Source organism: Rhineura floridana, chromosome 7 (genome assembly GCF_030035675.1).
Source record: "Rhineura floridana isolate rRhiFlo1 chromosome 7, rRhiFlo1.hap2, whole genome shotgun sequence".
NCBI classification, from domain to species: domain Eukaryota; kingdom Metazoa; phylum Chordata; class Lepidosauria; order Squamata; family Rhineuridae; genus Rhineura; species Rhineura floridana.
In genome coordinates, this window is record NC_084486.1 from 134,768,025 (window position 1) to 134,790,774 (window position 22,750).

At 43.1% G+C, this 22,750-nt stretch overlaps 1 protein-coding gene across 11 annotated transcripts in view; it reads left to right on the forward strand.

Moving 5' to 3' along the window:
• The window catches only part of FNDC3B (fibronectin type III domain containing 3B), a 389,419-nt gene that overhangs the window by 256,479 nt on the left and 110,190 nt on the right, over positions 1-22,750 (forward strand). For all 11 annotated transcript variants that reach the window (XM_061637327.1, XM_061637337.1, XM_061637336.1 and 8 more), the window contains 3 exons: positions 3,204-3,262; positions 15,599-15,756; positions 16,873-16,932. In XM_061637327.1, the coding sequence (XP_061493311.1) occupies positions 3,204-3,262; positions 15,599-15,756; positions 16,873-16,932 (277 nt within the window). The remainder of the gene's footprint in view (positions 1-3,203; positions 3,263-15,598; positions 15,757-16,872; positions 16,933-22,750) is intronic.

Below are 22,750 nucleotides of genomic sequence, written 5' to 3' on the forward strand. Positions count from 1 at the left end.
GCTAAGCAGGGTCAGGTCTGGTCAGTGCCTGGATGGGAGACCACCTGGGAACCCTATGTAAGCCGCCTTGGGTTTCTATGATGAAAAGAAAGGCAGGGTATAAATGTAATAAATAAAATCTTTGAAATGTAGCATATAGTATAAATCTAACTTAAATGTGACCTGTTGTATGGAAATCAAATTAGCACTTGGAAAACCTGTGTTCAGATCCCTACTCAATCATGGTCTTAGTTTTATATGGACTGTCCAGCACAAGCCTCTTGTTTCTCAGTTTGGAGAGTGGCGGTTATTCAGTAGTAGAGTGCACGAAAGGTTCTAGGTTCAGTACCCAGAATCTCTAGGTAGGGTTGGGAAAGACGGCTGCCTGAAATCCTGAGGAGCCACTGCTAGTCAATATAGTAGTATACTGAGCTAGATAGACCAAATAGTCTGGCTCTGTATAAGATGGCTTCCTATGTTGCCTCCTGTCATGCCTCCATCGGATGAGTCCTCAGAGGAGGATGAGGAGCAGTGGATTGGCACAGCAGACCCAGGAGAGGGAACAAGCAGACTCACCCAAGATGCAGCTCCAGACCTCCACCGACTGACTGGAAGATGTTCAGGACACAGCTGGAGCCCCTCAGTCATACTCAGAGAGTGAACAGGAGGCCCCTCTGCTCCCTACAGAACAATGATACCTGCGAGTAGCAGAACAGTGCAGGCGTTCTGGCCATTTAAGGCTACAATCCCCCAGGAGTCGGAGGGCTTATTGCTGCCACCTGAACCAGGGAGGGGAGCTTAAAAGGCAGTGAGGGACCTTTTGCCTTCTACTGGAAGCAACTTCAGATACCAGTGTCAGACCCTCGCCAGCCGTGCCAGGCCCTGTTGAGTCTTGAAACCCAGATTTCCTGGTTGGATTATTGAACCTTTGATTTGTGATTGACCTTTCTTTGGAAGATAAACTGGTACATGCACTGAGACCCCCAGATCCCCACCCTTGTTTATCTCTTCAAGCCTTATGTGCTTTACAGCCAAGCCCCTGCTTACGCAGCTGCCGGCTAATTGTTTTACAGCACCATTAATCACCTCAGTGCAGCCGGCAGAGTCTGTCAATTCCCTAGCCTAAAATTTGTCACCTGCTTCACCTGTTGAGTGGGCTGCAGCTCAGTGGTAGAGCTTCAGCTTTGCCTGTGGAAGATTCCAGGTTCTATTCCAAGCATCTCCAGGTAGAGCTGGGAAAATGCTCCATGTCTCAAAATGGAGACCTTTTCCCAGAAAGTGTAGACAATACAGAGCTAGATGGACCAATGGTCTGACTTGATATAAATTGGCTTCATATGCTCATTCATAAGATACGCAAGGAAGATTATTTAGCAATTTCTACATTGAAAGCAGCCTTTACCATTGTGAAAGTAATAGCTATGCTGTACCATCCTAGTTATCTTTATGACTTCAAATTAGCATGAAAAGGACTCATCATATGGTGCCCCCAACTCATCCATATCGCAAGGTGACCCTGGGCAATCTCTCGCCCTACCTTACATGGTTCTGGTAAGGATAAACTGAGAACCCCTTGGAGGACAGGCTGCAAGACAGATGCCATAGTCAATGTTGAGAGGATTATTATTCTGGAGTAATACCATAAATAGGAGCATAAAGAGCTGGTAGACTGGTTTCCTCTGTGCAGAAGTAGGCAGAATCAGAATGATGTGTATGACTGTTGTTATATTCAATCTCCAAAAGCTCTTTGGAGTTTTTGCCGGCGTCTGAATAATCATCCTGTGTTCCTTCCTTTCGAAGGATGTTGTCTGATGCTGATGTACTAGTTTAGCATAGTCTGCCTGTCTGTGAGAGTTCAAGATAGTCACCATGCTCAGTCATCCTTCAGTGTTGTTGCCTTCTCCCCAGAAGGTCCCTGGAAAGGCGACTGTCTGCTATATTGTTAGAATCCAGAAGAAAACAGGCAGGCATCCAAGTTCCATGAATGATCAAGATATTTTTGGCTGGCCAGCAACTATAGATTTCATGTGGGTGAAACTATAGACAGCTTCATAATTTCTCTTTCATAGCAGAATTCTGACACCAGTTTATTAATCTACAGTTCTTTACCTGCTGTCACCCAACGCCTGAACCTTTGGGCCTCCAGTTGTTGTTGGGCTACAGCTCCTATCATCCCTGGCCATTGGCCATGCTGGCTGGGGTTGACAGGAGGTAGTTCAGCAATACCTGGAGGGCCAAAGGTTCTCCATCCCTGGCCTGCAGGGTCGTCTGAATTGCATAGCGGATTAAGATTTGGCCAAAATACTTGGGTTCTAAATGGAACCTATGAAGCTGCCTGAGTGCACCTCCAATTTTAAATCCAGGGGGTGGAGAGTATGTTTCAGCCATTGGTAAAGCTAAAAAATGAGTCCCAAATGGCTTTCCTCTTCACCCATGAGTCAGCTGAAAGCATGGATCTATTGTGGTGCGAGTACAGTTAATGATTTTTATCTGGTCTAGCCTCTTAGAAACAAGCCACTCGGAGACCTCTAGTAGACCTCTATAACCGCCCACCCACCCACCCATCCCTCAGAGCAAGTGCATTGGTAACCCTGGAGAAAATGTGTGCTTTTTCCAGCACAGATTCCCTCCACCTTTCGCCCACTGGCCCTAACTAACGATAGTTAATCATAGGCTTCTACTGGCACCAGTCTTTAAATTCGAGTTTCACAATCTAGTTGAGGCTGGCTTCAGATTCTGATTTGTAGCAACCTCTGCTTTGTGTTGACCCTGGCAAAGGTTGACACCAGCTATTCGTCTGCCTATTACTATTTTTTGCTATATATTGTTATGCTAATTTGTCAGTCCCTATATTGTATTTATATGTTCTGTGAATACTTTTAATAATACCTTTTGTATGCACCACCCTGAGCACACTAGGAGTTGTTTGCTGTGAAGAGGGAATGTAAGTGGGAGGAGCATGGAAGTTCATCTTTTATCTATGGTAAAAAGACTTATAAATCACCTCTAGTGGCAGCTCCTTGAAAGTTCGGACTAATACCCGGAGCAGATTCCACTGCCCCACTGGCATGCAACCAGCCACCGGTCACCCCTGGTTATCTCTCTTCGATTGTGTGAACTCCTGTGTGGATGAATTTAGAACTTGTTTGCCACTGACGGAAAGGTTGTAACTTTTTTCTCCCTCTCTTTTTCCCTATTTAATTATTTGTTTATTTTTTGCACAGAATGCGACACAGAAACAAAAAGGGTTCAAGATGCTCTTTCTGGAATTGAGAAACCACAGGTATGTGATCCACAGGCATTTTTCTTTTTTTTACACAGCAATGCAAAATTAAAGCTGTGAGGTGGAGATATCAGTGCCTTGATCAGCAGAGCGGTAGCTGCTGCACTTCAGTTTCTTAGAAAACTGAAGCTCCAGGCTCCACCACTAACCTGAGGAACCCTGAGCCAGAGCATGTACCCTCCAGGTCTAGATTTGGGTGTAGTCATCTAGAGTGGATAAATCTGTCTGCTTCCAGTCTGTGTCACTTCCACATGTTTTTCACCCCTAATTCTATATGTTCCATTTCTGCACTGATCTAGATTTTAAAAAATCCTATATAGTATGTATTTTTGTTTAGACTGATGAGAAGTGTTTCACAACTATAGCAGTAGTGCAAATTCCAGCAGATAGCCAACACTGCAATCCTAACCCCACTTATTTAGACGTAAGCCCCATTGAACTCCATAGGAATTATGTCTGAGTAGACCTGGTTAGGATTACATTGTTAATCTCTCAAAGATCCCTACAGTCATCCACTGCAGCAACAGCTGTGCCTCCTTATCTTCAACACTTAATTGCAGCTGCAGCTCATGCAATCAGATAGTAATCTGGCTCTTAAAAATATGCGGATATGCAGAAATAGTCCCCATAAACACATAAAATGCTCTCAGCAGCATTCCTTGCATTATTTCTAGCTTTCCTTTCACGTGTGTGGTATGCAAAGATTATGTAATAGGGCAGTCTGGCATAAAGGTTTTACTGGCTTTCATTTGAGATGACCTACATGCTTCGCTTATGACTTCATCACATATGTAAGTAATATGGCTACTCTGAATTCCTGTCGGTAGTAATTGCATGCTCCATCTCATATTTGGTGTGCACAAGTCTAAAGAAGAGACAGAGACAGAGACAGGATATAATCCTGTTGCGCAAATGGAACTATTAGTCTTGTTGCTTTTTAATTGGTCATGTTTTTTCAGTTAAAGGCAAGACTACAAAGGAAGGAAAATTGATAGTTTATTACAGTATAAAAGGTATTATGTAGCTCTGAATATCATTGCTGGGTGTCATGAGCAGGAGAGTGATCCTGTGCTGGTGTCCTGTTTTCAGCCTTCCTTTAGGCATCTGGCAAACTATTGTGGGAACAGGATGGGGGCCTAGAAATGTTTTTAGCCTGATCCAGCAGACGAGGTCTTATCTATACCTTTTGACTCTTGCCAGGCTAATCAAAGACAGGATACTATGAATAATACACAGCCAGAGGGAAACTGAGCACACACATGGTGATGGATCAGGATTCAAGGATATGTATACCCTAGGGCTAGGCAGACTATCTACGTGAAAACTGAAGTTTACCTTTGCTTTGGTAGCATCGTCTAGGAGCTGGCCACACATAATGCAAGTTGTTCGTATTTAATATTTTATTTATCTAAACATTCATACCCTGCTTTAAACTAGTCCCATTGGATTCTAGAATCAGCTTATCAATCACAAACACCATTAAAATCTGTTTTAAAATAATTTAAAGGCACGTCTGTATATCCAACTTACTGGTAAAGAAATAGTAACTCAAACGTATTTTTGAATTATTTCATGAAGGGTTCTTTCTACACCCTTCCCCCTGTCCGCCAAGTAAAATAAGCTGTATTCCGCCACCTTCTTAAAGCTGTCGTTTTAACTTGTAAGATGTGAAATGTGCAAAATTTGGATTTTTGTTTTTGACAGATGCATACAGCTCATTGTGACACAGACTGGGCTATTATATGGCTAAAAGAGAGAGAACAAATTAATAAATTTCTGCAATAATTACTCCTTAGAACTCGATGGCTCAGGTTACCCAACTAAAGAAAATGTGCTTTATGCAATTCTTAGTGTCTGTCTTTGTTCTTGCTATACAGAGAAAAATAATTTCTCTAAACCTAAAGAAATGTCAATGATGTGAAGCACTTCATGAGCTTGTAGTATTTTAATTAGGGCACAGACTACAGGGAAATGAATCCAAATTGTGTAATAAGTCCAGATCTTATTCATTTCAGCAGGGCTTTCACAGGGGAAGTCTCCAGTGGAACATATATCAAGCAAAGAAAAGTCTTAAAGATAGGTTGTTTTGGAGTAAATCTGCAGAGACTCCTTGGTACTTTCTGCTCAGTTCACGGTGCTGAGTTGGATCAATGTGGTCTTCTTTGACTCTCCACTTGTTTGTTTGTTTATTGTCATGCCCTTCCTCCCAGTAGGAGCCCAGGGCGGCAAACAAAAGCACTAAAAACACTTTAATGCATCATAAAAACAGACTTTAAAATATATTAAAACAACCATTTAAAACGTATTAACACAAAACATCTTTAAAAACATTTAAAAAAGCTTTGAAACATCTATTTTTTAAAAGAGAAGGTTTAAAAACATATTAAAAAACAATTCCAACATAGACACAGACTGGGATAAGGTCTCTTCTTAAAAAGCTTGTTGAAACAGGAAGGTCTTCAGTAGGCGCCAAAAAGATAACAGAGATGGCGCCTGTCTAATATTTAAGGGAAGCGAATTCCAAAGGGTAGGTGCCACTACACTAAATGTCCATTTTCTGTGTTGTGTATAACGGACTTCCTGATAAGATGGTATCTGCAGGAGGCCCTCACCTGCAAAGCGCAGTGATCGACTGGGTATATAAGGGGTAAGACGATCTTTCAGGTATCCTGGTCCCAAGCTGCATAGGGCTTTGTACACCAAAACCTTGAACTTGGTCCAGTAACTAATGGGCAGCCAGTGCAATTCTTTCAGCAGTGTGGCGACATGTTGGTGATATGCTGCCCCAGTGAGCAGTCTTACTACCGCATTTTGCACCAGCTGCAGCTTCCGGACTGACCTCAAGGGGAGCTCCACATAGAGTATGTTACAGTAATCCAGTAGCGCCCCTAGGCACTGGGACGCGGGGCAGTTGCCCCAGGCCCGCACTTTGGGAGGGCCCCTCGCTTTGCGATCTGCGCAGTGGTGTACCAAGGGGGTGGGGGAGCGGGCCGCCCCGGGTGCAAACAATAAAGTGGTGCTGCCGCCAGAGGAGGAGAAGGCGGCAGCTGCTCGACAGGGACGTGCTCGCTGCCGCCTGTCCCGCTCCTGCCACCGCCACCACGGTCAGCCTTGGCTGGGCGGCACCAGCGCTCAGGCACCTGCTGGAGGTCCAGGGGCGCTATGCTGCAGCTGCTGTAGTGTGGTGGGAGTGGTGACCTGGGAAGGAGTGTGTGCACCGTGGCGGGCTGCAAGTGAATAGGTGGCTCGCTGCGAGTTGCAAGACGGCACCCTCCCTTCGGTGGACAAGCTGAGGGGATGTAGTTCATCTGCAAATGGAGCCCAGCAGGGCAAGGAGGCTCCTGGCAGCGGGCACCAAGTGAGCTCTGCGTTGGATGGTGGCGTGACAGCCAGGCCCAAGAATCAGCAACAGAGCAGGCAAGCGAAAGCCTATATCTAAAACAGCCCCCAACAGACACCCAACCTGCAGATAATGTACAAAAAAAAATCACAACTGTTGTTTTAAGTGAAAGTGAAAAATAAGAGAGCTGGATTTTTATTTTATTTTTTAAAAAAGCTGAACTCTTATTAGGTGTTCTGCACAGAAGCACCGTTGGAAGACATTCATATCTGCAAATCCCAAAGTTAAAATTGCAAAATGGTTTAGTAAGTACGTAATTTCTTCCAAAGAAAATGGTAAATCTCCAGTTGGTCTCCTGATGTGGGTTTATCACTTTCCTGTCCAATTCACAGAGTGGTTTTAAAAGCTATATTCTTTTTTAAAAAATGGACCAAGTACATATTATGCAGTTGCTTTATTAGTTTTTTATATAACTCCTAATAAATAAACGAACTCCTCTTTAAATCTTTTTTATTAGTCTGTTAAGGAATGCATTCAATTTATCCTTTGTTTGTTTTCCTTTGGGGTATGTACTGTACGTGTATTCTTTACTTTGATACAATCCCTCATCTTACTTCTGTCTCATAGGTGGGCCACAATATGTTACTAAGGTAACAGGGCATGGCCTGGAATAGTGCGGAGCTGAATCCTGACCCCTACTTTTATAAATGACTTTGCTCTCTCAGTATGAGGCCGGGTTTTTTTCTGTCTCATTTGCAAAAGGAAGAAATTTGCTGAAGAGTCAAGGAGGGGTTGGGATGATGCTTACCATGGGGTTGCCAGTAGGGATGTGGGAGGAATTTGATTCTGTTTGCATTTAAAGGCGAACCTACCTGATTCACACTTTCTAAAACAATACACAAACAATACACATTGAGGTTACACCCTGCAAAACTAAAAGAGGCTTTGTCCAGCTTAAAAAGGCCTCAAAGTCTTTTTAAAACACACACACACACACCCTTGGAATAGCATAGTGGATCATCAGAGTGCACCAACTGATGGTGTGTAGACAATCATAGTATCCAGCCAATATCAATGCAATTTTAGGCCAGTTTACACCTGGAGTGACCTGGTAGCTATTTCTGTGGTTCTTCCTCATATCTGGGTGATGTCATGGTGGGCTTTATCTATTGTTAGCCCTATTCATTGAAAATAATCAGCATGACTACATATGGCCCATTGGTTCTATCTTGAATATACCTTAGTTGTCTAACAACCATGAGTGTCTCTGTTGTGATCACTATATTTTGTGAAGAATAGGTCTAGACAAATTTGGAGGGTGAAATTTTTCAGTCTAGTAAAGGGACTTTTTTGGGGGGGATGCCCCTTGAATCCTTGCCATTTCACACCTCCCCATCTGTTCACTGCCCATCTCAACAGATTGTACTTGGGCACTGTCTATCTTAAGAAAAGGTTTTTCTAGTTGGCTACATGGTCAAGCCAATCAAGGGTCATGACACCAGTGTAACCAATCAGACTTGGTTACATGAAGGCCTATTTTTTTCTTGAAATATCTTCTCCCAAGTGTGGGCTTTGGACTCTCTCACTTCTTCTTTCCTCCCAGACATGTATGTAGCAGAATAAAAAACCACCGGGCAGCTTCATTCCTTCAAAGGATAGATAGCGTATGTTGTTGCCGCCTTCCCCACCCCCGGCCGGGGCTAACTGGGGCAAATGTCTTCCACCATTTCACGCTGCTTGGGAATTTGTAGGTCAGACTTCTGAATTTGCACCACAGTCGGCTTTTTCCTTCCCAGGAATGGTCTTGAAATGATACTGTTTTGTAAGCTGTTCATAGCTGTCTCTGTTACATTGAAAGAATGTGTGTGTGGGGGGCAACTATGCTTTTGCCCCGGGCCCCGCACATGCTAAGGGCGGGCCTGCAGTAATCTATCTTGGAGGTTACCAGTGCATGGCCAATAGTGGTCAGGCTATCCCGATCCAGAAACGGCTGCAGCTGTCTTACCAGCCAAAGCTGGTGAAAGGCACTCCTAGCTACTGAGGTCACCTGGGCTTCTAGCAACAAAGATGGATCCAAGAGTGCACCCAGGCTACGGACCTGCTCTTTCAGAGGGAGTACAACCCCATCCAAAGCTGGCAATTGACCAGTTATCCGAATTCAGGAACGACCAACCCACAGTGCCTTCATCTTGCTAGGATACAGACTCAGTTTATTGGCCCTCATCCAGCCTACCACCAAGTCCAGACAACAGTCCAGGGCTTGCATGGCCTCTCCCGATTCAGATATTACAGAGAAATAGAGCTAGGTATCATCAGCGTACTGCTGACACCTCGCCCCGAATCTCCTAATAACCATTCCCAAGGGTTTCATATAGATGTTAAACAGCATGGGGGACAAGATGGTACCCTCCGGCACAGCACAACTGCCAGGGGGCCAAAAGGCATACACCCAATACTATTCTCTGAAAACAACCCTGGAGATAGAATCAGAACTACTGTAAAACAGTGCCTCCCATACCCATCTCACCAAATCGGCCCAGAAGCTGCCAAGAGATCAAGTAAGAATAATGGTCACACTCCCCCTGTCTATCGTGAGCCCTGCTTAGAGGGGGGTGGACTGACAAGAACAAAGCGGAGGAGGGATGGTCGAGCCAGTGAAGGGCCAAGAGAGGAGTTGGACTCAGAAGATGCCCCAGCTTTGGACTTTGACAGTTCAACCCCAGCAGCTCCAGATATCCCTGTGGAGAGTCAACCTGACCAGCTGGTTGTTTCCCAGCCTGATGCTTCCCCTTTCCCTGCTCCTGCGTCGCCTGCAGGCAGCCCTCCTCCCTCTGAGGGAGAAGACGGGACGGTGATGGAGGCTCCGCCTTCACCTTGTGCCAGGAGGCAAATGTGGTGGGAGATTCAACAGACACAGATGAGGCGGAGTCTTCACCTGTGTGCGCACTCCCAACAGTGACAGTTAGCACACGCAAGCAGAGTGCCTGCCCAGCCTTACTTAAGCCAAGTGGGGGAGGGGGAGTAGTTGCTGAGTCGATGTCTTAGTGCAGCGAAGTTGTGCCTAGTTAGACCTAGAGAGATGCTGAGTAAGCTGTAGGAAGATTCATGAAGCTCACTGAATTGAAACTTTCTCTTACTACAGTAAAAGGGGAAAAAACCCACAGCCGCATCTGAGTTCGAGTTCTTCGACTTTGGGCAGGACACTGTCCTTCTCCCAATAAAGGTCATCCATCAGGGTGACCAAGGCCGATTCAGTCCCATAAGCAGGCCTGAACCCAGACTGGGGGTCAAGATAATCTGTTTCATCCAAGTGTACTTGCAATTGCTGCGCCACAACCCTCTCAATCACTTTTCCTAAGAAGGGGGTATTTGCGACCAGGTAGTAGTTGTCACAAACCAATGGGTCCAAGGTGGGCTTTTTCAGGAGTGGTCGGATCACCGCCTCTTTCAGGGTGGCTGGGACCACTTCCTCCACAACGATGCATTGACCACACACTGGATCCACTTGGTCATGTCCCCTCAGCAAGCTTTAATAAGCCAAGAAAGGCAAGAGTTGAGAGGACACATTGCTGGCTGCATCATCGCAAGCATCTTGTCCACGTCATCAGGCTGCATCAACTGAAACTGATTCCAAGAAGTTGCAGCAGTCATTGCACTAGACACCACACTGAGGACTACAGTAGATGTGGATGGGGCATCAAGATTGCTACAGAGGCGAGCAACTTTACCCTCAAAGTTCCTTGCAAACAATTCACAGTGGGCCTCAAAGGTTCTACACCTCCATTTCCTGGAGCTGATGTCAATAGACCCCTGACAAGACAGAAAACCTCCACCAGACGGCTACTTGAGGATGTGATGGTGGCAGAGAAATGCACCTTCTTTTTCATCCTCACCGCCACACAGTAGGCAAGGTTATGATGTTTTACTCGTGCCCAATCAGCCTTACAGCACGTCTTTTGCCAGTTGCATTCTGACATGTAGCATGTTACATTTTCCACAAAACCCAGTAGCATCACTCTGGAGAGCTGTGGGATAATTACCTTGGTGGGCAATTTTCCAGATAAACTGAGTCTGAATCCTAGCAAGATGGAGGCGCTGTGGCTTGAAGTCATGGCTGAGATGAAATTTGAACCAGGGGCTTTCTGGTTCTCAGTCTCTTACAGTGCCAGTCAGCCTTCCTCTCTTGTTCCACCCTCCTCTATCAGGAAACAGAATTCTGAACTCCTAGCAAAATCTTCCACTTATATGTGTGAAATCCTCGTTCTTCCTGTTTTCCAATATTTTCTTCCAGGAGCATTCACAAGAATTGTCATTCCTTTGGCCCTCTGGATTGTTCAAATTATTAAAGTTCATAAAAGGATAAAAAAATGGGGGGGGTTAGCCATATGTTCTGCATGGATACGTGTGTCCTAGCTAGGGATCATAAAGGAAAGGAACCATTCCAATAGAACATTGGCTGGATATGGTACATTAAGTTCCAAGTCTCTGTCTGAATTTATGCAAGCATGTGTCCATAGTAAAAGAATTGGAGGGGGAACCCTCCTTTTAGTTAGTTGTACTTGTTTTATAACACACACACCCCCGAAATCCCAATTGGATGCCTTTTGTCCTCATATAAAATGCCTAATTGACATCAAACATGGTGTTTAGGGGCTTTTTAGCTGTAAATATCTTTTATATTTGGCTGCCATTTCATCCCATTAGGATACCTGAGGCATTTTGATTGCACCATCTAATTTGAGACATTGAGCTTTCGCTGCAGACATTTGGATTAATTTGATGTTCAACTTTAATCAGTCCAGGTGTTTGAAGCAATCACTCTTTTTACATAAGCTAAGAAAAATGTTAATGCTACATGAACTCTGTCCGATAAACCTGCCCGGCAAGATTTATTAATTTGTTTTAGGGGTTGACTCTAAATAAGATCAAGAAGTCACATGTGAACATTTTCAGTGTTACAGATGTTTTGGTACAGGGTAAGATTAACTGCATTTATAGTTTGCTGTAATTTACGGTTCGCTGTCTTGTTGGCTCAGTGGAAGGTTTCAGAGGCTGAGCTTGGCACAAAACACATGCTTGGTGCATCTGGGCCCAAACCAGACCTGATGTGAGCAATCATGATTGTATGTGCAGCTGTGATTAACATCTCATAGACGAGGAAATGGGGTCAGGTGTGCTTGGTCTGCTCCATCAGGGGAACGACCATAGCTCAGTAGTAGAGCATTTGCTTTGCAAGCAGGATTTCCCAGGTTCAGTTCCTGGCATCTCTAGTTCAGGCTGGGAGAGACTCCCTGCCTGAAAACCTGGAGAGCTGCTGCCATTCAGTGCAGACAATACTGAGCTAGGTGAACTCAGTGAGCTAGGTGAGCTAGGCAGCTTCCTGTGTTAGTCCTCCAGTTGGGAGTTCGACTGTTTGCAGCAGGAAACCTGTTGTGCTCATAGAGGCTCCCTGTCCCTTTTAGAACCTTGGTTTTCATGGAGGACGATGAGGGTAGAGGAAGTGGAGCTAGCATGGCCCTCCCAGCCTCCTCCATGGCTTAGGAGGGTGACTGTATTATTACAAATGCACACTTGGAGAAGGCTCTAGTCATGGCTGGTTTGGCTGACAGAAGCAAAAACTTAGAGCTAGGAATGGGTACAACCACTTGGTTCCACTGCAAAAAGTTTTTAGTGGTGTGCAACATGGTTCCATTTCACTGTGCTCCAACTCCAGAATGGGTTCTGCAATTCAGTCCAGGCGTACACCTGCTTTGAGGTGCACAGCAGGGCTCAGTGTTGCCATTGCCACCATCCCTCACTACATCAGAGACTTCTGGTAAACGTGGTGTTCACAAGGGGTCTAGTGAAACCTGGAGGCATCCCCAAACCAGGCTAGAATCTGCAATGCCTTTTAGCACACTCAGGACCTAAGAACACATTGATTGGTTGGTTGGTTGGTTGGTTGGTTGGTTGGTTGGTTGGTTGGTTGGTTGCATTTGTATACCACCCCATAGCCAAAGCTCTCTGGGAGGTTTACAACAATTAAAAACATTATATATCCAAATCATTATCCATTTTAGCCTTTTTTAGTAGCAAAAGCAACAAAGAGTCTTGTGGCACTTTAAAGATGAACAAATTTATTATGGCATAAGCTTTTATCAACTTGAGTCCCCTTCATCAGTTGCAAAAATCGTTATTCTCAGTTGGCAGGTATACCGTGCCGTGAAAAAGTATTTGCCCCCTGTCTGATTTTCGGAGTGGTTGCATATTTTTGGCACTGAATGTTATCAGATCTTGAGCCAAACCTAATATTAGGGAAAAGGGACTGAGTGAACAAATAACACAAAATTTTGATACTTATTTCATTTATTTATTAAAGAATGTTAAGCAATGTTCCCGTGTGAAAAAGTAATTGCCCCCTTATACTCAAAACCTGGTTACGTCACCTTTAGCAGCAACAACTGGAACCAAACGCTTCCTGTAGTTCTTGATCAGTCTCTCATAGCGCTGTGGTGGAATTTCGGATCACTCTTCCATGCAGAACTGCTTTAACTCAGTGACATTTGTAGGTTTTCAAGCATGAACTGCACCTTTCAATTCCTGCCACAACATCTCAATGGGGTTTAGGTCTGGACTTTGACTAGGCCATTCCAAAACTTTAAATTTTTTGTTCCTCAACCACCTGGATGATCCTCAAGAGTTCTGGAACAATTTTTTTTAAAAAAACTATTATCTTTTATTTTATTTTTCAGAATATACAGAAAAATGAACAGTTAATCAACAAACATTTAGTACATTGTACATACAAATGATGTTGACAATCCAATCTTGTATCCAAACCTTAATAAAAACAAAATGGCATTTTATAATTACTTTTTACCCAATGACTTTATTCGCTGTGCCCTTCTATAAGCTTCTCTGTGTTAGTGTGAAAGATAGACCCTCTCCATAGTGAGACCTGGGATAATGGGGGAGAGAAAACTGGTAGAGTTTTGTTAATATAAACTATGAATGGGTACCACACCTCATCAGATTTGTCTGTTTTTGCTGTGCCACAAATTTTTCTGTGTCGCGTTAGTTTTTCAGAAAGTGCTATGTCCCATACTCTGCCCATCCATCGTTCAGTTGAAAGGTTGTCTGCTAATTTCCATTGAAGTGAGATTTCCATGCAGGCTGCCGCTAGCAACAGGATAACCAGGTCTTTATGCACTATGGGTATGTTCAAATGTCCTGTGTAGGACACCAAGGCCAAGGCTGTGTCCGGAGCTAGCAATTGCCCTGTAATATCTGAGATTTTCCCAAAAACCACATTCCAGAACTTCTTTACTGGTTTACAGTTCCACCACATGTGACAAAATGAGCCCACAACTTCACACCCTCTCCAACATAGAGGGGATAGAGATTTATTGATATGGTATAATTTTAAAGGCTTCCAATGCCATTGGAGAAGTATTTTGAGAGCTGTTTCTTGGATTTTAGCTGAGGCAGTTTTTATAGGAGGTTTAGACCATAGTTGATTCCACTGCTGCTCATCCATGCCTACACCTAGCTCTTCCTCCCATTTCATCTTAAGACCTAAAGTGTTACCCATTGTGGCTGCTATAAGAACTTTATATATTGAAGTTGCTACACCTTTTGTCTCTGCAGCTGAGCTCGTACACATTTTCTCAAATGCTGTAAGTGTACATTTAGAGTTCTGGAACAATGTTCTATGGACAGATGAGTCAAAGATGGAACTTTTGGGGCAACATGGGCCCTGTTATGTCTGGTGAAAACCAAACACTGCATTCCACATGAAGAACCTCATACCAACCGTCAAGCATGGTGATGGCAGTGTCATGGTTTGGGGATGCTTTGCTGCATCAAGACCTGGACGACTTGCCATAGTTGAAGGAACCATGAATTCTGCTTTGTATCAGAGAATTCTACAGGAGAATGTTAGGCTATCCATCTGTCAGCTGAAGCTGAAGCGCGGCTGGGTCATGCAGCAAAACAATGATCCGAAACACAAAAGCAAGTCTACATCAGAATGGTTGAGGAACAAGAAATTTAAAGTTTTGGAATGGCCTAGTCAAAGTCCAGACCTAAACCCCATTGAGATGTTGTGGCAGGACCTGAAAAGTGCAGTTCATGCTTGAAAACCTACAAACTAACTGAGTTAAAGCAGTGCCAAAAATATGCAACCATGCCGAAAATCAGACAGGGGGCAATTACTTTTTCACGGCACTGTATATGCATGTAGGTGTAAAGAGAACAATGTAAGCAATGAGGTCAGAGGAAAATGAAAGGTAAAAAATCATGCACTGTGGCAATTACATTAAACCTTATATGTATGCAAAATAAGCACAGTGGTTGATATGGTGAAAAGCCCACAGATGTCACCAGGCTGTGCTAGGGTTACCTTGCAGTCTGTTACAAGAACAATGTGGAACCCCACTGGAATGCAGCAGGATTTGGGTTTTGTTTTGAAAAGACTCCTGACCCAGAGCCCTGGTTTCTCCTTGAGGTAGAAGTACTCAGAGCCAATCAATCAATATAGCCCTGTTGGGAATGAACCACATCTGTTGAACCATGTGCCTTTAGTGTAATATCTTACCCACACATCCAGATTAAATGGAGTGACTTGGCTCCTATGATGAGTTAATTTAACAAAGTTGATGGAAGGAAAGTTTTCCTCTGCCGAGTTTGGGGCAAATCTTGTCTCACCCAGCAATGCCCTATTACCTATCCTACATTGTTCAGGAATTCAGAGAAACTTTTCAGGAGGCTGCAGGGGTGAAAAAGGGATCGAAAATTTGCCTTCCTAAGTGAACTTTCTGAAGGTCTCTTATCTTCTGATCCAAGCCTACATTTTTTTCTCTCTGCAAGATTAATTTCTTCATGGTTTGGGTGCCATCATCATCATATCTGTGGCAGTGTCTTTATAGCATATACCTCCCATATGCATGCACGTGCATTAGTTGTTCAGTATGCATCTTGAGACTGACACTAACAAAAGCTTATTTTTCTCTCTACAGGTTTCAAATATTCAGGCGAGAACGGTTTTGCTCACCTGGACTCCTCCAAATGGCCTTTTTAGTGGGGATAGACACAGCAACGGTTTGCCTTATACCTGTGCTTACGAAGTTGCCTTATCAGACAAAGGACGGGATGGAAAGTACAAAATGATTTACAGGTAGATGAGTGTGCATGCTATGATTTTTAAATGGCTTTTTAAATCTAAAGTGTTGGAGTGGAAGTGGAAAGAGAAGCTGCTGTGGCTGTTTTTCCAGAGTTAAGCATTGTATTCCTTCCACTTTCACAGTTGTTGCCTTTTCGCCATTTCCACCTCCCTTGGGCCTCCCCTCTCAGCAGTTTTTTCCACTGTGTTCACCAGCTGGAAAAGCTGCCTGCTAAGGATTTATATGCACACCCCAGTGACTTCCAGAATGGAATATTGGTGACATGCCAGCTTGACTACTGTGTAGTCCACACATTTCACCTAGCAAGAGGCCGTTTAGCAAAGAAATTTATGGAATTGCCTTTTGCATCTGAGAACTTTTCCATAAGCTGGATGTCACTGAATTTTAATATAAGAAGCAACAGGGCTTGTGGAAGTGTAGGCTTTCTATTTATGGGCAAGTAAGTTCAGTCTCTTTCTGTTTGATCTTACCCAACATAGGTGCTATAGGAAGTGCTCTGGACTTAGGACCAGTTTAACATGTAGCAGCTAGGCACAATGGGTTAACTTTTACAACATAGACTACAGTTAGTGAATGTGTTATTTTAGTACACAATCCGTTTTTTATGCCCAAACACACTACCTTTACACTGAAGTGTGTGCCTGTAGGAATTCTACTGGCTGAAAACTCCTCATGCTATCCCAGAATTCATCATCATTATTTTTATTTCAATTATTTTGATTCCACCATTCAAGAGAGCGACAAAATAGTGCTAGAATTGACCCAGAATACCTAAGTGGAAGAAGAGTAAAGCAAAACTGAGTTGGGCCTTGAGCTTCTTTGATTTATTATGATCATTTTTATTATTTCTGTTGCTGGCATCAGCAACATGAGGATGCCTAGATTGTGTTAGACATTGATTAAAAGTTGCTCATTTTTTAAAAAATTACAGCATGCTCAGTACTGGAAAATAAAACCTGAAATTAGCTATATTGTGTTTAATTACATTTTGCAGTCCTCGGTTTCCTTATGAAGCAGTTTTGTTATGTCTTTAGATGTAGGGCATGCAACACATAAATATAATATGGGACACTTAGTTTGTACGTTACCATTTTTCATTTCTTTTTCAGTGGAGAAGAATTGGAATACAAACTGAAAGACCTTAGGCCAGCAACAGAATATCACGTCAGGTGAGCCACAGTGGTTGGGAAGATTTCAGTCCATTAAGTTATACGTGTTACAATGGGTGTCCAAAGCTTGATAGATACTTTTACAGCGAACACTTGACAATCCAGGTTAATTTTGTAAATGCCTGAAAGCATAATCAATTTCCCCACTCTGGGATTGAATTTGGGACCTTCTGAATGCAAGGCAGATCATCTACCACGGAGCTACGGCTCTTCCCCGTACTACATCTATAGGGCCACAGTTTAGCCACTCCTGCTATATTATATTAGCAAACTCATTCTCTGAATGTGGATCCTTATGTAACCAAAAAAGCATAATCCATGCAGAACCCAAGCCTGCAAAGGAGAAGAAAGAAAAACCCTAATTGGGATGGAGAACCCAAAACAGTTCAATGAGGACTGAGTGTGTTCAGTGGGCTGACTGGGTGGATAGGAATGGAGTGTCCCAGAGGAGGGCATGACTGGCTGGCTGAAATTCTGAACACACCACACTACATTTTGTTGCAGGTCCCACTTGTTATGAAGTGGTGTGAACTGGATGTTTACCAAAATTCAGCTTTCTCTCTGTTGTTGAAGTACTTAAACCATTTTTTATAGTTTGTGAGTCAGTGAATGAATCAATGAGTCCCACATGTCTGTCTGTGAAGGTGATTTTAAAATCAGATAGCATTATAGCAGCAGCAGCAGCAAACCCAGAAAAAATCTTTCTGAGAAATATGTCCTAAATTCCAGAAGTGGTATTTGTGTTCAAGTATGTACTTGATATGCAGAATGGCGACTGGAGACTGCATTGCAGAAAATGGTAGCATCCCCATATAGCTGCCTCAGAACAATTAGATTACATCTCCACATTAGCTTTTGAGCAAAGCTTCTGGCACCTCCTTAACATGAAAATGATGGCGCAATGTAGACTTCATGTAATATCACTTGTGGATTCCACTGACCATATAAATCCTAAGGGTAATATCTAAAGGTATGTTTTTAAAAGGCTGACTTAATATTGTAAAACTTTTTCACTGAGCCGTGTGTTTATTTGTTTCATTAAAGCTAGAGATATAAGGCAAACAGGATTTCATTTCAAGGTCACGTTTTCTTTTTAACTGTAGTGTTATACATTTGCTAAGCTATTTTTCATTTCAGCATGTTCCCGCTCCATGCAGGTATTTTCTATTTTCAGCATTTTGACAGCATATTTTAAAATATCAAATTTTGGGATCCTTTTTAGGAATCCATTTCAGTTTTGTTTCCTTTTATTTTCTAGGCAAAGGTAAAATTCAGTGTGCTTTTCCCAGCATCAGTTTTGCTCCTGCTAACCCCTTTTTGCCTTGATAGGGAAAACAGCGCTGCTCATTTCAACTTGAAAGTACTATCAATCCCATTGAATACAACTGAAATCTAAGAATGCTGATTTTGACAAACTCACATCCACACCATACATTTAAAGCACTATTATAACACTTTAACAGTCATGGCTTCCCTCCAAAAACTCCTGGGAACTATAGTTTTGTAAGGGTGCTGAGTGTTGTTAGGAGACCCTTATTCCCCTCACAGAGCTACAATTCTCAGAGTTCCCTGGGAAGGGGAATACGGGTTTCCTAGCAATTCTCAGCACCCTTAACATACTTAGGGTTTCCTGGATTCTCTGAGGGAAGCCATAAAATCAGCTGAGTCTTCAAGATTCCTTTCAGCCCAAGCCGCATGTCTACCTGCCCCACATCTGACATCATACATATGCATGGCTTCGCCAAAGCAGTCTCACAGGCCAAATGGGGAGGCTTAGTGGGCCAAATTAGGCCTATGGGCTGTGATTTCTCCACCCCTGAATTAATATGTGTGGAACCAAGCTTGTCTCAAATGGTACTAGCCCCCAAAGAAGGGTGCAGGTAGAAAGGAGATAAGTTCCCAACCGTTCACTGGGGACTTGGCTTGGCTGAGGGCAAATGGACAGGTGGCAGGCGTCTTGCTTCCCTGTTACCACCAGAATTCCCTTCCCTGGCATTCCAGAGCTACCATCTGCACGCCCCCCTATACTTCTGCTGGTTCGCCACAGTGTGAGTCTCCACATATACTTGCATAGCCATCGGCCCACTTTAATTTAGCTGGTGGAGATTCTTCGAATTCCCTAGCTCTGTTTTTGGCAAAGGCTTTTGTTCCTTTGTTGCTCTACATCTTGCCTTTCACATTCACACACCTGTAAAGAAGGTACCCAAGAGGTGTAACACAGAACTTACGAACAGAGGAAGCATACAGCTAGATTCAAGTTGCAGACAAAACACCTTCACAAAGGGTAAAAGCGAGAAGCAAGTATAATTCAAATCTGTTTTCGTATTTGTTTAGTTGCCCAGTTTAAACCAATGTAAGCAAAACAAAGTCAGAATGTCACTGTAGGTCTTCATAACCTTGGCAGAATTTTCCAAAGGTTTATATTTTCACAGGGATAAACTGTTGCGGAATATTTTGTGTGTGTTTGTTCCAATGCATGAGATTAGCAAGCTAAGCTTTTTAGCATCTTGCCTAAGGAACCCCTTTCTGAATGCAGGTGTCTTATTTCTTCCCAAGGTGACGTCATACGGGGCATTTTCAGTGTGTGGTTTCTTCAAGTAGAAACACACACAGTGTTCCTATACCATTTCTGGTTAATAGAGAAATGTTGCTTTATTTTGTCTGTATCATTTCAAAGGAGCACTGCCAGTGCAAAGATGTCTGCATTCCAAAGATCACTACGGATTCACATCCATATTACACAGCTACCCTGAGCAACAGAGAATTTAGGATAGCTTCTGCAGACTCTGGTTATCCCATACACACAAACACATTTTCTAAGTGTGTATGCATTCTCTGTGAGAAATCAATCAGTGTCCACACTTAGCAGGCTGAGCCTGAAAAGCAGCTCATGAAACCTAGTAATAAGCTAGCATAGGGGTAAGCCAGTTTGGTGCCCTTCAGATATTGTTGGACATCAGTTCCCATCAGCCTCAACCAGCATGGTCATGGATGGTGGGAGTTGTAGTCCAGTGATATCTGGAAGGCACCATGTTGGCTACCTCTGATCTAGTGTATGTATTGTGAGTGCTTAGAGCAGCCTTTCCCAACCAGTGTGCCTCCAGATGTTGTTGCACCACAACTCCCATCAGCCTCAGCCAGCATTGCCAATGGTCAGGAAAGATGGGAGTTGTGGTCCAACAACATCTGGAGGCACACTGGTTGGGAAAGGCTGGCTTAGAGCAAGGGTGGAGAACCCCAGACATGGAGACCAAACACAGCCCTCCAGGACTTCGTGGCCTTCAGGACTCTCCCAGGTCACAACAATTACCAGCCTTATTTCATATCCTCCTTGAGCAATTTTGTTTGGCTGGAATATGTCCTTGAATATGTCCTCTTTGTTGCATGGATGGGGATGGATGTATGAATGTGTGTACAAAAGTAAAACTTGCAACACTGCATATTACCATGTAGGTTTCCTAGTGAGTTCATGACTGAGGCAAGATTTGAACTTGGTCATAGCTTATGCTGTTAACTATAAAAGCAGTAAGGCAATATTGGGGCACACCAAGCCGCTTCTTCAAAGCCTCCAGTTCTAGCACTCTGATATGGTTGTGAGAATGCTGAAAGCCCAATTGGATGGTGCCTGTGATGTCACTGCTAATGAATAGCACAAACATTCTTGCCTCTCATGCCAAGTTCTGATTCACTGCTCAGCCTGCCCCCCCCCAAAGAAGAAGGGGGGAAGGAGACAGGAAGAGAGAGAAACTCAAAATATGGAGAAGCCCGTTGGCATTTTTGCCCCTGGCAGCCGGGGGTCATATTTGGACCAAGATAGTGCCATATAGTTGTGAAAAATAAACGAAATTTAGCTGAATTCACTGCTGAAGTTAAACTGTCAAGGGACTTGTCTAGTCAAGAGGTTGGTTTTGAGTTCCTTTCCCCCACCCCCAACATTTGGACTACATATTGAACTTAAGCCTTTGAATCTGGACTGTTACAACTATCCTGCATAGGCTAGGTACACCCTAGTAAAAAAACACTCCTATGCAGTGGGCACTCCTTTTTAAAAAAAAAATAATTTAAAAGCATTCTTAAACAACTTAATAGTTTAAAAATCTCTAAGCAGTATACATTTTTTTTAAAGTATCATAAAAACAGTAAAACCCAGTAAAATAGCATCTTAAAAACAGGAATTCAGTAACAAGCTTCTGGGTCAGGTAAAGCCTGGGCAAAAAGATATGTCTTTCTACAAGACATATGAAACAACTGATGAGTGATGCTTTACGTTGACAGAGGGAAGAGCGTTCCCAAATTTGGGGCAATTTTCTAGTCTAATTAGAACTGTTGCCTACAGATTATGCTGATACCACTTGGGAGGTATATTAATATATTATTAAACCAAACCTTCAGATCGGGGCAGTCTATGAATGGGACTCAATTCTCACCTGCCATCAGTTAGGAGATAATAACTGGCAGGTCTGGAAAGCATTTTTCAGTTGAAGGCAGTACTCTTGATCGGGATTGAAAATATTCTGTGGCAAAATATAGATAGATACAGATAGAGATACATATACATATTAAGATATAGGACTGATTCTGTTCTTTGGGACCTCCCCCCCAAAAAAAGAAATGGAGGACAGGGCTATGAATGGCTACTAGCCATGATGGCTGTGCTCTGCCACCCTAGTCAGAGGCAGGATGCTTCTGAAAACCAGTTGCCGGAAGCCTCAGGAGGGGAGAGTGTTCTTGCACTTGGTCCTGCTTGCGGGCTTCCCCCAGGCACCTGGTTGGCCACTGTGAGAACAGGATGCTGGACTAGATGGGCCACTGGCCTGATCCAGCAGGCTCTTCTTATGTTCTTATATTCTTATGTTGGTAACAATGTGCCGGGCCTTTTTCTGTTTTGAGTGCCCTTGTTTGGAAGTCCCTCCTCAACAAGGTTTGCCTAGCCCTTAGTTTGTTGCTTTTTCAGCTTTCGGTGAAAACCTTTTAATCACCTGGGCTTCTTTAGATCTTTCCAGTTTAGTTCTGGGGGTTCTGTCTGCTTAGTAAGCAATTGTTTTATTGGTTGTATGTTCTGTTGTGGAGGTATTTTCATTTCAGTCACTTTGAGAGCCTTTCCAACTGAAAAGTGGTACTGAATAAGTATTTATATATTTATCAGTTTAACAACATTTGTAGATAGCTTAATCAAATAAATAAATCTGTAAATATGGCCCACTTAAGGCACACTAACCATATACATTTGTTTGTTTATTTATTTAATTTATATCCCTCCCTTCCTCCCAGAAGGAGCCCAGGGCAGCAAACAAAAACACTAAAAGCACTTTAAAATATCTTCAGAACAAAAGACTTTAAATATATTAAAACAGAACATCTTTAAAAATATAGTCAAATAAAACATCTTATAAACATCTTTAAAAAAAACTTTTAAAAATCTTAAAAAAGCAATTCCAGCACAGATGCAAACTGGGATAAAGCCTCTGCTTAAAAAGCTTGTTGAAACATCACATCTGTATGCTTGTGCACAAACTCCTATTGCCACTTATCAAACATCCACATGTTTTCAGAAAATATATGTCTGCATTGTATTTATATCCTATTCTTATGTTGGCTTCCCAGCAGTTTCCCATCCCAGGTCCCAATCAGGTAGGTCAGGGATGGAGAACCTGTGGCCCTCCAGATGTTATTGGCCATGCTGGTTGAGGGTGATAGGAGTTTGGTCCAAAAACATCTGGACCACACCCATTGGATAGGTGTTCAGCAAGACTGCAGCTAGTTGTTGACTGGGCTCCCAAAACATCCACTTTTTAAAACAGAGAGATTCCACTGAATA